Source organism: Xenia sp. Carnegie-2017, unplaced genomic scaffold (assembly GCF_021976095.1).
Source record: "Xenia sp. Carnegie-2017 unplaced genomic scaffold, XeniaSp_v1 HiC_scaffold_19, whole genome shotgun sequence".
NCBI lineage: Eukaryota > Metazoa > Cnidaria > Anthozoa > Malacalcyonacea > Xeniidae > Xenia > Xenia sp. Carnegie-2017.
In genome coordinates this window covers 8,408,378-8,424,691 of record NW_025813481.1, presented here as the reverse complement: position 1 = coordinate 8,424,691, position 16,314 = coordinate 8,408,378, and the positions used below count along the sequence as shown (strand labels likewise).

Genomic DNA, 16,314 nt, shown 5'->3' with positions numbered 1-16,314 from the left:
TGACGTACTTGAAGATGTCTGTCAGCATGGTCAGTCGCACCCAGTGCTTGAGCAAAACAGTTCCGATTAACTGACGATCGAAGAATCAAAGTAATGCATTCCATGTGTATGACATGTTTCTCGACTCGTTCGAGAAATCTAACGCAGTCAGAACAGGAAACAATTAAAACGTTTGTTTGTGAACGAACGTTCACCCTGATTTCCGATGTGTATGTCTAAAACGCAACAACACTTCTAAATTTTCTTTATGAATTCATTCTCGGCTTTCAAGTATTTTTCTTGCAAAATAAACTCCCGCAGAGTAAGCGAGTATAATCAGGAAATATCACTGAAACTATATCTTCGCAAAAAACTCAATGATCACGTGATGACGAGATATGAGTTTTTTACTGGTCCCCATGAAGTCCACATGATAACTGTCCACATGATAACTAAGTCCACATGATTCCAGCAGCAACAGTTAATTACTTTATCATGGTCCACATGATAAAGTAATTAACTGTTGCTGCTGGAATCTATTCAACATTCTACATTCAACAACGGTAACTCCAAACAGACTCTACGTTTCCACTTTAGAGTCGATGAATCAAAATACTACATAAATTGGAGTTAACGTTGTTGTAAATTAAAATACTCGATCAATGGTTCACGAAAACAAGTTTGCTTGTCATTAACATTTCAATATGCGGTAGGGAATTCAAAAGAAACGATTTCTTCAATGGAAAACGTGCGCAAATAAACGTCATCAACACAAATTTCAAAATTTAACCCAAGCTACGCGATAACTTTTTGAATATCTAAAAATCTTAGAACGAAGCTCCTTAATCAATACTTGGTAACCCGACAGTTTTGTGTGTCTACTAATTTGCCTAAAATCATTTTTTCTCCAGTAGTTTCTAGAGATGAAAAGATATATTTACTTTCAAAAATTGACCATAGATTTATATAATTTTACTATAAATTGTTTAAGAACGTGTCTAGATTGTATTGGATGATGCACGAAAGGTGAACCATATCCTTTGTTTTGTATCAATTGTTACTAAGCCAATTTATCGTTATCTACTATTTCACTTATCTACTACAGATTTTCTATTTATCTACTACTTTTCTATTTATCTACTATTTATCTACTACGAAAGGTGAACCATATCCTTTGTTTTGTATCAATTGTAACTAAGCCAATTTATCGTTATCTACTATTTCACTTATCTACTACAGATTTTCTATTTATCTACTACTTTTCTATTTATCTACTATTTATCTACTACGAAAGGTGAACCATATCCTTTGTTTTGTATCAATTGTAACTAAGCCAATTTTTCGTTATCTACTATTTCACTTATCTACCAACAATTCCAGAGGCAATAATTATACTCAAGTTTTCCTATAATTAGAGGGATCAAAGTCTTTGTTTGGAGATAGGTGAAATTACTCAAGTTCAAAAGTCAACAAATCCCCACTTAGTTGTTTGACCCAAACGATTTGTGATTTTTTGAACAATCAAATATATTCTTGGCGCGTACATGAGGCATTATTTTCTAATTATTCCTTAGCGCGTGTATTTTAAGGCATTACGGGAAAAAACAACGGTTGAATGTCAAGGACTGAAGGATTTTGTAGAATTCTTTAGATTCTTGCGGAAGTAATGAGATCCAATGTGCATATTGATAACCGATCAGATTTTTTAGCGCGCTTGTCGCGCCCATACAAGTTCGAATTAACAGTAGTCTTGCTTCACGATGAAATTCTCAAATGGAGTACCGAATTTCCTTCATATATTTAGCCCTGGGGGGTTACTTTTAGCTGTCGTCCGAGGGGGGAACTCTTAAAACGGAAGGGGAGATTTAAAGAGACTTGGGGCTACATACGCAAAAAGGGCTTTTGAGCAAACTGGTTTGCACAACACAAAATTCTACAATAATTCCTATTTAATAAAACAGACAATTCAGTTAGTGCATAAGTGCATTTTGACTGAAGGAAAACACACATGACGACAACTTTGTCTGAAATTTTGACACAAAGCTAGTGACCATTTTGATTTTAACAATCGTGAATTTCAAACGAATAAACGCTTGTATCAACAAGCTTATGGTATATGCAAACCTTCGGAGACGATTGTGAGAACTAAAAACCATGACCAGCCGACAATTTAAAGAAATTTAGTATAAAGCAAATTCCGAAGAAGCAAGACATCTTCAGATTGCAAAACAAGACGAGAAGTGAACTGTAAATTTTCGACTTTATTTCAAAGTCATCCTCAGACAGAATGAGTCTTTTATTTTTTAATTAATTAGAATTCGTATCACGTTATCATTTCATTGTGAGATTGACATCCCCTAACAGAAAACCGTATATTAGGTGATCAAGTTCATCTTTTATTTTGATTTTTTCAAGTGGCTATTATTTCAAACAGGATTGTTATAAGGTTAAATAGTTGGAATGTTATTAAGCAAAAAAAATGGTAGCATAATGCTTCATTCAACAGCTACAAACAATAACGACCTTATCTAACAACATTTGAAAAACTAACCTTCCACTTCTCTTCCTTGTAAACGAGACAAGTCTACTCAAAAGCAGAGAGCCTTACGCTACAAGTCCCGGGATTGTGCTTTGATTGTGCTGGCCAGAGCAAGATGTCACAGAAACATAAACATCACACAAAAAAATGAATTCCAGATTATTGAACACAGCACAGATTTGATTTTTATGGCAGTTTGCCATGTGAAGACAGGTACAGTTCGTCCTTTAAAAATCGTCTCCCAAATTTAAAAATACCCATTTTCAAAATTGGCACTAAAGCCCTATTCAAACGACAAAAACTAAACGGTGTTAAGTCCAGGCTGAAATTAACCCAAGTTCAAGCAGGTTAATTTCTTTGCATGTAAACACAATTTGTAAACACCACTAATCCAGGTTTAGGCTGGGCTAAAGAGGCTTGACCCATCTCAAGAGGTAAGTTGAGTTTAACTTAGGTTAAACCTTGGTTCGTAGTGTTCATATAAACCTGGGTTAAGCCCAGGTTAGTTTATGCCGTGTGAATAGGGCTTGAAAAGCACATGTTATAAAATCAGTTTCACTCGCTATTCAGCAACATTATTGATCGGTTACTGTAATCGTTTAAAGTAGTTAGGAAAATGTCCATTTTATTGAATCGCCCTATCAAAACATGGTAATCGTTACTGGCCTTTTTGGAGACTTGCTGGAATTCATTTATTTAACGTTCATAATAATATATTCAGGGGACTTTCTTTTTGTGCAGGGCTTACATTTCAGAAACATCCTTCTCTGGCCAGCACGGACATATAGCGCAGTCCTATTTTATAATAATATTAAGGTTTCTTAGTTCTGACCGAGTTTTCTGTTGTTTACAAATCAAAAATAAAGAGGTAGCCGGACTTAAAAGTTGTTCAATTCAACTAATCAATCTAATTTTGATAAATTAGCATTTTAAAGTGTTAACAACACGAAATTTCAACACAATTTTTTTAATGCATTAGATAGTGCATTAAAATGTCTTAATAACCTCTTCGGTAGAATTGACCTGTTATGCTTTCTTAAGAGATATTTCACTTTTTTCTTTAAGTAAATAACATCGTTATGACATCACTGATTATAATGACATTTTAATGATCAATTTTTCACATCGTTGGAACGTTTTACAAACAAAAACAATAATTTCATGAACACGTGCATGTGAAGATAAATAATTCTAAAGATGCAAAAAGTTAGATATTTTAATGCTGTCATCAATTAGATGCACAAGAAAATTAGTTTTCCCTAAAGCAAATTATGCAATGTAATGTCATAACGATGTCATTTTATATTGAATAAAAGTTACCTATCTCCAAAAAAGAAATAAAATAGGAGAATATTTTTAAAAAAGTCATTAAGTCATTTTAAATTGTCTTTACAATTCAATCAAAAAACATTATAGCAAAATTTGGTGTCAAACATTTTAAGAACGACATTCCTTTTTCATTTACGAATATCTTCAAATTCCGGCATAATACAGTGGCGTAAATGGTGTGTGTTAGGTTAGTGTAAAGTGACGTCCTTCCCAAAGCTATAAGCCCCCCCCCTCCCCCCAACAAAATCTTACCATAAAAACACATTTCAATACTCAAAGCACATTTATGTTAATATTATTATCGTAGAACTTTGCAATTTTTTCTTTATTGTCAATGATATAGAAATATTTTTCGTTTCGAGGAGTCTTTAGAGGTGTACTCTCTACCAGTGCTGTAGCTAAACTTGATTATTCGGGAGAGGGGTTATTTTATATGCATGTGATAACTGATTAGAAAATAATAGAAAACAATTGATTTCAAACAAACTTATGGATTGTATTGTATTATAGTGTATTGTATTGTATTGTATTGTAGCCATATGGGGAGGGGGAGGGGGAAGCCACCAATGAATGCTTGACCAAGGGGTCTCAGCTATTGCGCTACGCCACTGTCACTGGCAGATTTGCGCTACTTTCCAAATACTTTCCAGAATAGTTATTCTTCAAAATTGTGTTTCAGTCTGAGTGTTCTTATTATTATCCATGGTTGTTAATGCTTGTCTTGCCGATGTTGATGTCTCCGATTGAGAGCGAACGCGTTTTAGGATTCGTTGGTAAAAAAGCAAGCTGTATTTCTCGCGAAAACGCCTTACGAACAACGGATAAATCCACGGATATATCATGGAATGAGAGTTCGAAATGAACATCAAGAGAAAATTAAAGTAGGGTGGCATCGCTTTATTTAACCACGACGTGTTGTAGATGAAACCGAATTGATACATCTGACTCGGTAGCGACGTAATCACGTACACGAACGATGCAACACCGAGCATGCGCACGACATCGCGCGTGGAATTTCTAAGGCTATTTGAAACATACGTTTCGTCTCTCTCGTTGAAGCCGCGCCGACGTCGATGAAGCCTTACAGCCATTACGACATGAAGTAGCAATATAAGGAGAAATGCGACGACGAACGTGAGGTAAACGAGTACAGACGTGATTTGTTTCACGACACGAGAATTACATTTTCGATCTTTTATGATGTTACCATCACACAGCAGACTGTAGTCGTATAAGCAAATGTGACCACCTGAGGGCAATTCACCCGAAGTTGCACCTGAAAAAATGGGCGCTGCCAGCACTGCAGCAACGAACCAAATAGCAGTAACGATCCACTTGCTTTTGTTTTTGAGCAACGTAACGTGAAATGGGAAAACAACGGCCAAAAACCGTTCGCAGGTCATCACAACCAAAGTGAAAACGACCACGATCGATAAAATTGGAGGAAATCCAAACATGCTCTTACAGAACACACGACCGGACAAACCCGAATCTACGTAGATCGGTGAAAGTGCATTTCCGATTTCGTGAATGATAAAGAGCGCCAACGAAGTTGTTAAAAGCATGCGTATGATGTCAGCAAAAACCATGTTGAAAAGTAACATGTTAAGATCATTGCGTAATTCTTTGTATGTAGCTATGACGACCATGATCAAAATATTACCAGGCAAACCGACTAATATCATGAAGCCATACCCGATGGTGAAGGCAATTTTTTCGCTTTCACTTAGATTTTCTATAGGAGGAAATGATCCTACAATGTCAATGAAAATAGAAAGGTATGTAATTATCTTTTCCACAAATTATCTGAGGTTTTTTTTGACCAATCAGGATCCAAATGCAAACGTTCTTATTCTCACAAAGAAAAGTCGTTTTTCATTTCCCTATTTTGTCTATTTCATCCCCACGACGAGCCATTTTATGACCTACAACCCAATATACTAGATACCAGACTCCGACAAAATTCTATAGTTACAAGTGAGAGAAACTGCCACCTTGAAAGGTGGCAAAACAGACGATATGTACGATTAGAATGGGCTTTTTATACGTCGATATACAGTTGCTGAGTTATTAGCCTAGGTCTGGCTTTTAAAATGTTTGATAGAATTTGTTTTTTAGACTTTCTTCTAACTTATATTTGATTGAGATTATTGCTTTTTGCCATTATTCAAGATGGCGTCATTGCCTCACCACGACAACAGTAATCACACATCTTGGGGATTGGGCTCTAAATAATTGATGTACTATCTTACAATAAAACGATGATAAACAGCATCATTGAGAGAAAAAAATTCTTGAAAAAACTTATGTTCGTTCAGTTGATTTCATAACTAGTAACTGCCTAAAAAACAGCTGAACATGTGGGTCAATTTAATGAATTCACCTAAATTCATCGCCATGTTATCCGACCTTTTGCAAAATGATGCCACATCTCTCCACATCACAAGTATGACGAACAGGTAGATTTCGATAAGTGCGACATTTTCTTTCGCAAACAGTAATGCCGTTCAATTTTTTATGCTGGCTATATGTACTGAATATTTTATCCCAACTCTTTGATACCGTAAAGATTTCAAAAAATTTAACGAGAAAAATTAAAGATAAAAAAATCAATGATCGCGGACACAAATTTCCACGCTCCATCCACACGTATCCGGGTTAGTTTGTATTCGCAAACATTTTGTTGCGGTTACACTTATCGTCCACACGTATCCAGCGAAAAGCACACTGTTACCGCAAACTTTTGAAAACAGTCTCCAGAGTGGAAACGTTTGAAAACGCATCGAATCCGGACACGTGTTGACGCACTGTAACCGGAATGATTTAAAAACGCTGACGTAAATCGATGAAATATACAATATCTACCAACTCAACGCTGCCCTAATCCAATCCACATTTATCATGCGTTATCCTATGCATTTAAATGATACCTAAAGTGATCTTTCAATTTTAACTGCACTATTTTCGAGCATTGTTGCGTTTATGAAAGCAACTATTGCCGTCTTAAATTATCATGGAAAGAGCGAGCAGTTTTGATACGGCTCCTTTCAATCAGTGGGGTGCGGTCATGCAAGCGTAGGCAAGCGCCGCTTGCTTAAGCATTTTACCGAACAAAAATTTTTTGGATCAATCTCTGAGCAAAATCAGTTTAAATTTTTCTGTTCTAAACAATGTCAATGTAATCTTTTGTCTAAATTGTCTTTACAGTTGAAATGCTTGCTATTTATACGTGATTTACTGTCGTGGTTTTCGGTTTCACTTTGCTACACTTGTAAGATGAGTCAAATGGATTAAATACACCTTAAAAATTTCTTATTTATTAACCAAGGCAAGCGCGCTTGCCTTCGGAGCTCAATTTGAGCATTTGCGCATGCGTTAATCTAGATTTGGAGGCTTCTCATTCGAGGAATATCGAGAAAAGGCAAGCGGCGCTTCTAAGGGCGCCGCTTGATAGCGATTGGTCAACAGTCTTGTACGCTCGCAATTTTAAACACATATCAGCGCAGGAATAATATTCGTATATTCAACACATTGGACATCCGAATTATTCACGCCGTTAATGTTATCGTTTATTAAAAGATGACTGAGAGCGAAAGGTAATGTTCTGATTTCTAATTCAAAGTAGTAGGTGCTTTACTGGTTATTTTATTATTTTCTGCGCACAATGTGCGTAAACAAGCAGGGGCCGCAGTCTGCAGAGATATCGAAATGCACGCAAACGTGTGTTGTGGTAAAGTATGACTAGCATTATGACCAAAACACTATGCTCTTGTCAGTCTTGTGTCGTTGAATTCGTAAATTAATGACTAAAAATAAAAGGTACAAGATACTAAATAATAAACACGACTCTCCGATATTCTGAAACGTACGAGTCAGTGCCAGACACATTTTGAAGAACGGGAGAACACGTTGCCATGACGTCATTATACCAAAATATAAACATTAAACAACGCCATGGCCTCAGTTTGTAACACACCGTGCCAATTTTGTGCGCGAAACTGGCTGTTCTTAATTGTTATAATCACGACTGCTACAATACATTTCGCGCCTATTGTCTTGCAATTTATGTATGTAGAAGATATTATCTGTAGCATGTAATACAAGATTATGATATTGACAAGAGCTTCCTTTTGCGTAGTAGTTTTGATATTTGTATCCGGTAGATATCATGTAACTGATGTAAGGTATAAATAAGATTGATGTTCCTATAAAATATATAGCATAGGAATTTTCATCCTTTTATGTTCTACTTCTACATTCGGTATTTTAACGACACCTGTACAACATGACTGAATGCATTGTGGAATCACTGTCAGCGCTTGCCTATTAAATTCGGTCACCGCACGCCACTGCTTTCAATGCCAGTTGCCAGAAATGTGTCCTTAAACATTTTCGCTATTTTATATTCTAAAACGACACTTAATAAAAGGTTCACTTCATCGCCTGTCCACACAAAAGTTTCATTCTTACCTTTTTTTTGATGACCTTGAAGCAGTAGTTTTTGTCGGATAATTCGACATTTTATAGCCTGTTCATTATTCGTAAAAGCTCATACTCTGTTAGCAATAGTTGGGTATTTGTATCGTTTTCTCCGCTCCGTGTGGACACACAAAAACGCATCAAATTCGCATACGTGTGGACGCGTTAATCCGGAACAAAACCGGAACAAAATCCGGAACAAAATGTTAAATCCGGAACAAAATGTTTGCGCATACAAACGAACCGGACACGTGTGGACAGAGCCAACTACAAATTTCAAATCAACTCAAACTCGGCAAGTCGTGAAGTTTCTTTTTGGTATTTTTGAATCTCATGGTATAATTTCCCGTTCATCAAAAGTCAATTTTCTTCTTAGGGAAACCTACTCTGATGAATAATTGCATACAAAAACTCTCTCTGATACCTATCTTATTTTGGGAGGTTCTAAAAGAGCTCGCTTCAATTGTATCTGCCGTTTTTTTCCCACTGCATATACATAGACAATGGAGACGATAGAAGCGACTCGAACGATAATAAGAGAAGCATTTTATAATATTTACCATTTCCATCGGAGCCATTGTTTGCCACTGAAAGGAGATGCCTCGATGCCAAATTTAGGCACCCTTTGTACGGATCTTCACGAGCTGCGAAGTAATCTGTATATAATAAAGGGAATCACATAAACGAAAACGCGACAAAATTTTACGAACCATTTAATTAAATTCTTTATCATGTAAGCTCATCATTGTTATTATACAACTTACGAGACAACATTTTTTGGGATGGCTATCGTGAAGACAAAGTTATGAACTCCGGCTGCACGACACTCGGTGAATGGAGGGAGGAGCTTTTGCATTCAGTTTCGCGAAGCACCAAAGCGAACAGTGTGGTTATGAGGAGAAAGGAACAATATTTCCATGCCACCGGTGTAATCTTCGTGATGCCTCTCGTCCGTCACAGTCGGTGCTTCTGTTTATATGACGTCAATGCAGTCATCTGAAACAAAAATTCACGCTGGTGGATTAACATGACGACTATGTGATTAATACGGTGGCCGGTACGGTTTTAGCGTTATATAAGTCTTTCGTATGAGCTCCGAAAGTGAATTCAATGTACTAGAAGGCTATTAAATTTTCTGATTCTTTTATTCACTAGCGAAGAAGTTATTTACAACAGTCGTGAGTATTCTATATCTTACAATTTATTTACAGGCTTTTTATATATTTAGGTAAACAAGGTGCAGTTAATTACAAGGCAGATAATGTATTTGAAATTTGAGTAGTTTTGCGTAATTATAAAGTTAAGTGCGTTAACTTTAAGTAGCGCGTTTGAGTGTAGGACTAGCTATTTCCTCTATTGCAAATACATAAATCTAAATGTATAATATACGCACGTTATGTACGTCACTACACGGGTCACCAGAAAAATAATTTAAAAAACATAATAAAAAATAAGAAAACATCACTCAAAATCATACTACACATTTTAAAATACTCACTACACATTTCAAAATACTCACTACACATTTTAAAATACTCACTACACATTTCAAAATACTCACTACACTTTTCAAAATACTCACTACACATTTCAAAATACTCACTACACATTTCAAAATACTCACTACACATTTCAAAATACTCACTACACATTTCAAAATACTCACTACACACATTTCAAAATACTCACACATTTCAAAACACATTTCAAAATACTCACTACACATTTCACTACACATTTCATTCACTACACATTTCATTTCACTTTCATTCACTCACATTTCAAAATTACACATTTCAAAATCTTTCATTCACATTTCATTCCCCAGTCTTACCCTGATCTGGCCTGTCCACGGTCGTCATTAGTTTCCATCTACGAAACTGACATGACATCATAAAGTAAGCATATTAAATATATAATTCCGCATTTCACAAGACAAACAAATTGGGACATTGGGATAATAGCATGAAAATATTGGCTGAACTCTAATTAGAAATTCTTCCAGGGTTTTGCTGGACTTGGTCGGGCAGCAACATTAGTAGACGATCTACATATCGCAAGCAAATGTATTTGAAGTGGCTTTCGACACATGTCCGTACTTTAATAGCAAAAATTTGAGTATATGAATTTGCATTCGTTAGGTGGCGTACGTACTTGTGTGATGCGTTACAAAAATAACAAGGAAACCAAAGAAGAAATTTACACATAGCGCTATAATTTGTTGCACAAGAAACGCTAAAGAAAATGAAAAGTTCGGTAATTTCGAGTAAAAGCAATAAATTTAGAACTTCAATACCAGTCACGTCAATAAGTGCATTAGTTAAACGAATGATTGTCGAATATAACCAATACAAATACAATTACATGTAATCTGTAGATTGACCACTCATGTTGTGTTTTCTAACCAAGACCAAGAAATCCCTGGAAGAAATATTACTAATAGTTCATGTACGCGTATCGCATAATTTGATGCTATTGTGGCGATATGTTTGTCTATTTGCCGAATTCCACTTACACAACATATCCCAAAATAGCATCAAAATATCCTTACGCGTACTGAACTATTAGTAATATAGGAAGCGCATATTTATATTAGCTTTCTGACGTCACCTCAATTTCGTATATGGAAACTAATAACGACCGTGGGCAGGCCAGACCAGGGCACAGAATATATACTATACAGAAGGACCACACTCTTGAGTTAACTTGTCGCTAATTTTTTATGCGCATGCTCCAATTCCGCCATCTTCCTGGCCAGTCAATAGCTGGCAGCGGTATATAAAACTATATGGTAAGATGCGAAGTGGAGACTGGAAAACGTCGATTTTTTTCAATTGAGGCTGTTCAATCTGATGCGTAATTTATAAAATAGCAAAAGCAAGGTATTTTTTAACTTTTCTGAAAGTTTTAAGGAATCTCAGTCGTACTTTATGCCGACTCATCGTCATCGCATGTTCGATTTGGTCAAATGATCACACTATGAATCTTTATGACACCATACGACTGAACTTTGATGATTGAACTACAGAACATTTATTTGGTGTTTCAGGATATTTTTCTGTGTTATTTAAGAAGAAAACATCCAGGAATATCTGCCAATTTAAAGCTGCACTGTTTATACGATACCATTAAGACCAATATATTACTATAAATTCTATATAGTTATAGTTTTATTGAACATGTAATTAACATTTTATCAGTGGTTAGGTAGATAAATATACGATATATTAATCTTGTAAATGATCATAAATGACAAATATAAAAAACAGCTGACAAAAACAAAGCTTCAACGCTCCCCTTCTATATGCAGGTGTTCAATGCTCAATCTTTTATCATTTGAAATCTCCATCACGCTGTGAATGATTCTGATCACAACAAGTCTCATCCTTTTATTTTCCAACCAAACTTTCTCATCATTTCCCTTGTTGGAAAAAACTAGATGCGATACAATCTTTGACTGTTTGACACGATAACGTCCTCTATCTACCGTTTAACGAGGAATAAACCATTTGAATCTCCTTTCAGCGATGATAAATTGCACGAATGGTCAAAAACATTTATTCATTTTTCGTCGAACATTTTCATTTCAGTGGAGGTACACGACGCCATAAATTTCCACAATAGAAACTGAGATCTTTCATCTATCTTTAATGATTTAAAATACGACGAATTTACATTTGATATTTTGATTGGGCACTAAATAACAAATTGCACATTTTGTTTAGATCATGTAATTACGTGATTTGGAAATAAATTATTGTTTCTGTCTTACGGTTCTAGATAAAGCCGTGCAAGTGTTATTATGTCTATAAGTTCATGTGGGTACTCATGGGATTGGGTGATAAAGTATGACATGGATGATCCGTGTTATCCCTGTATAATCACTTGGATAGTTGCAAGTAACTTTCATTCAGTTCCAAAAATGGCCTCTATAGTCTGCACGCGTTCACATGATTTCTCGTTGAAAAAATCCCGTACAAAATCCTGATGAAACAGCGGTCAATATTTTTCTGAATGTGTTAACAATCTAATCTGTGTTGGTAGCTAAGATTTTCTACACAGTCAAGTGGAATTATCTCTTGTTTGCTTGACTTGTTATTTGGTGCAGATGCCTTTCATACCATTTTGACACGCTCATCAAAACGTGTGAAACTATTAACATTTTCTCTGTCTATCTTTTCGTCACCAGTGCGGACATGGGGTGGTTATGGTATTGAGTTTGTAAAGCATATCCCCACAAATCTATTACTTTTATGGGTTCAAACCATTTTATATTTTATCGGCCAATCTATTATACGTAACCATATAGCCATGTGGAGTTGTATGATATCTACCCAGTCTATTGACCACTTGCTTCACCATTTTATCGCAGTAAGATCAGGCGCCGATAATGCAAATTTCACATGACAACTGCGTCTCTACAACTGCGCTAACCACAGCAACCACAGCTAGCGATTTTCGATCATGATTAACATTGAATGAAGAGTATCGCGCGAAACATTTTCAATTTTGTTCAACGAGTAAAAGAAGAACGTCAAGAGGAACACATTCTTTCACAAATTCTTTCTCACTTCGTGCATTCCTCCGTTTAGTAAGCAAACACAATATAGGCATCTGTAATCTGCATCTTCATACGAAGTTTCATTTGCGTACAGTCGACTGCCGCATCACTGGCTCACGAATTAGATCGCGTCATGAAAATTTCAGATCATTAACATCATTTATTTATTTAGAAACGCTTTTGTTTCTGTAAATTCATATCGAAATATTTACACCAAACTTTTGGACAGGTAACACATTGTTTGTACGACGTCATTATGCCTGAAACTTTAACACCGTCGCTAAAAAATAGCCAAAGTTTAAAGCCTCAAAAAGTGAGATAAAAATGTTCATTCGCACGATTCTTACTTGTTATTTTGCGTTGAATAAATACAGAAAGAGCGTGTTGAGAGTCGAGTAAAAATGCCTCGTTCATCACCAGAAACGACTGTTTCACCGACATTTACTGATGCAATTTTCTCTTTGTTTGCGTTAATCCATGCAATTTAACTCTTATCCATTGCAATTAAACATTCAATAGATAACTACAGCGCCAAAATTCTATTACTGATTCCAATGGCAAGCTTGTGGGCGACGATTGCTAAAGTGCTTCTTAAAATAACAACAAATTTTGAAACTTTCAACCACCACACGCGTTTCGGCTTTCACGAGGGCATAATCAGAGTGTATTTTCATTTTGAAAAAAACCACAAACGCCTCTCTTCATCATGGACGCTATGCTCGCGCATACAATAGGCCTAAACAAACGTTTAGAAATGGTACGCCGCACTTTGTTTCCGAAATCGGCATACTGCTGGAGCGAAATTTGAGCGTTTGTAAAGATCAGTGCTAGATAAAATCAAGTTGAAATGCCATTTTAGCAAATATTCATTGATCATGACGATAACGTTTAGTGCGCTCTTAAAATGCAACGAGAAGATGCATTAAGTTGCTGGTGCGTATTAATAATGTAGAAACCACAAAGGACGTGTCATGTGGATATTCTTGGATTTTGCTTTAAAGCTTCCAATGTTCACAGAAATAGGAAGAGAACTCCGAGCGAGATTTGTATGACTGAAATTTCGAAGTTGAAACCTTATGGAGTGATTTGAGCGACGGATTATCTTTGACATATTGCGTTTGTCGTACTCTTTCATACAGCCAAATCTTTTTGATAAAGTTTTAACCGTTTCCACATGAAGATGAATGATTTGCTGAAGAATCACTGGCCTTCTGTCCTTCAATTTCTATAGCTCATTTTCTGGCCATCAAAAAAGCGATTCCAAACCATCAAGCAAAGTAAGTTCATATTTTTGCTAGATTTATTTGCCATATATGTTTGAAGGAACAGCCGTTGAGTTGAGGTCTCTATGTCCTCAAGTTCTGCATGCAATTAATAAGTTATTAAAGATGTTCTGCGTAATGGCTCCTGAACGCGCTACGACTTACGAGCATTAAAATAATCTGTACGTACGACAAATTATTTATCGTGCCAGCTTGTTAGGCATTTAAAACCGACGGGACGCACACATCGTAATAGCATATTTTTAATATGCCTGACGCTCTTTGATAACATATCGTAGACTATGCGTGAAAAAGGTATTTCTTTGAGGAAGAACGCAAAACTCAAAACGCGCGTGCATTCATCGTATTGGAATTAGACGCATAGCAACATTTCACCGTGGACGTCTCGTGCATGTAAGTTGAACAGATTGGGGTTATCAATAACATCATGTCATTTTCACCATTTCTGTGTACAATACAGCAAGGCGCGGTTTACTCACATGCATTGACAGATTTTAATTGATTAAGTAAAACAAATGTATCAAGGAAAAAATGTTGCGCAAGTTAGATGCTGGAGTAACGCATTCAAGTGATTATGAATGACATTTGACCATTGAAAGATTTTTAATTTTTCAACACAATACGTTAAGTCGAAGAAAAACGTTTTAAAAATTATAAACAAAGACACAAAAGAGTGCCTTCTCTTTATACAAAAAAAATTGAAACTGACATAATGTCCATTAGACTCATAAATCAAAAGAAACGCTAGCTAGCTTAACATCATCAAAATCTTCGTGTACTCAAAATTACATTTTGGCGATGAATTTAAAAACAAACTCGGGAATCGATTTAATTTTGTCGTTGTTTCAGACCAGAATATGCAGCTGTGAAGAAAGCAGCTTTTTCGATTCGGTCGTCAACTTTACTCATCAAATCACTGGGTGCTTGAAAATCTCATTTAATCTCAACTGAAAGCAGCGGTATTCCAGTGTGTCGACGTCTCGAATGGGGTATATCCCTTTCTCAGGCAGCAGTATCATTATGAAAGTTTTAATCATTAATCTATATTGACATGTCTGTTTCAATCCTCAAGTTTGCATGTTTATACTGCTGGATATTCGCTCGTTTTTACTCAAATCTGTTCGTCAATGAGATTACTGGGCGTGCCACGAGTGCTTTGAGAAGACAATTGCAAAACATTGTAATGAACAGATCTATGCATGTATTGCAAAAGCACAAACATGTTTGTAATTTTATACGTCATAAGAAAATGTAAAAAATGCATGTCTTTCCCTCTAATTAATGTATGCGTTATTGACATGTTACCCTTATAATAAGTGCATTTTAGTCTCAAATAAACCCAGGAAAACGTACATGATAACGAGGAAAGACGCTTAAATATAGAAATCACATTGGCGAAAAATTTTTCATTTTCGATCTCGGAGAAATAAGCGATTAAGACGGATTGGAGGATTTTAAAATCATTGCAACATATTTGTTACGTCAAAAATTTTCTCTGGCCTAGAAACAGGTGACTCAGCAAGGAAAGGGACGTACTTAAAAGAACACGCTTGCTCCGTAGCTAAAATACATGAACACCGTATAGTATAATAAAATTTTAGTGGGAAATAACGTCCGAGCAGTTCTACTTTTTAAACGTTTATTGTGTAACGATTAACGAATCTGTATAATGAAAGCTGTATCTTCAATACATGTGTTCTCCTACTTACGTCCCTTTCTGTGCTGAATCCTCAACTTCTAGGCCAGAAAAACTCGCAAAGATAAAACTTTCGACCTATATTAAAAATATATTGCAAATTTTCTTATAATCCTCCAATCTAATATCTAAATCATTTATTTCCCTAAATGTTGAGGTGGGCGCTTTAATTTATTTATGGACGATGTTAAAATGTAGCTATAGCTACTAATGATGATCCTGAAAAGCTAAAGAGAGCAAATAATGAGAATATTTTAGCAATGATTAGGGCTGTGAGCAGGAGGCATTGTACGTATGGCGAGTAAAAATTTGGAGAAAAGTTTGTTACTGAAGTGACGGCTTGTCAGTAAGAGTATAATGGGAGTTGCAAAGTAACATTGCGTAAGTGAAAAACTAATGAAAAACTTTAAAAAAAAGCAAACATGAGATTGCAAAAAAACCCATTTGA

General features: G+C 35.8%; 1 protein-coding gene and 2 long non-coding RNA genes across 3 annotated transcripts; 1 reads left to right on the top strand and 2 right to left on the bottom strand.

Annotated features, from left to right (window-relative positions):
- Positions 1-4,130: 4,130 nt before the first annotated feature.
- On the bottom strand, positions 4,131-9,723 carry LOC124438240 (neuropeptide Y receptor type 1-like). Its single transcript, XM_046988258.1, has 3 exons — positions 9,091-9,723; positions 8,887-8,982; positions 4,131-5,600 (listed from the first exon to the last, which is right to left on the bottom strand). The coding sequence occupies exons 1-3, from the start codon at positions 9,098-9,100 to the stop codon at positions 4,510-4,512; spliced, it is 1,197 nt and encodes a 398-aa protein (XP_046844214.1). The 5' UTR covers positions 9,101-9,723; the 3' UTR covers positions 4,131-4,509.
- A 436-nt stretch (positions 9,724-10,159) lies between these two features.
- On the top strand, positions 10,160-11,566 carry LOC124438310. The gene is made up of 2 exons (XR_006946048.1): positions 10,160-11,208; positions 11,376-11,566. It is a non-coding gene; the product is annotated as an uncharacterized LOC124438310 (long non-coding RNA).
- On the bottom strand, positions 11,479-14,006 carry LOC124438311. Its single transcript, XR_006946049.1, has 2 exons — positions 13,235-14,006; positions 11,479-13,167 (listed from the first exon to the last, which is right to left on the bottom strand). It is a non-coding gene; the product is annotated as an uncharacterized LOC124438311 (long non-coding RNA).
- Between the last annotated feature and the right edge of the window lie 2,308 nt (positions 14,007-16,314).

Excerpts from the sequence above, each read along its gene's own strand:
- LOC124438240 (XM_046988258.1), bottom strand. Across the intron at positions 5,601-8,886 it reads CAATGGCTCCGATGGAAATG|GATCATTTCCTCCTATAGAA; the intron begins GTAAATATTATA and ends TTGACATTGTAG.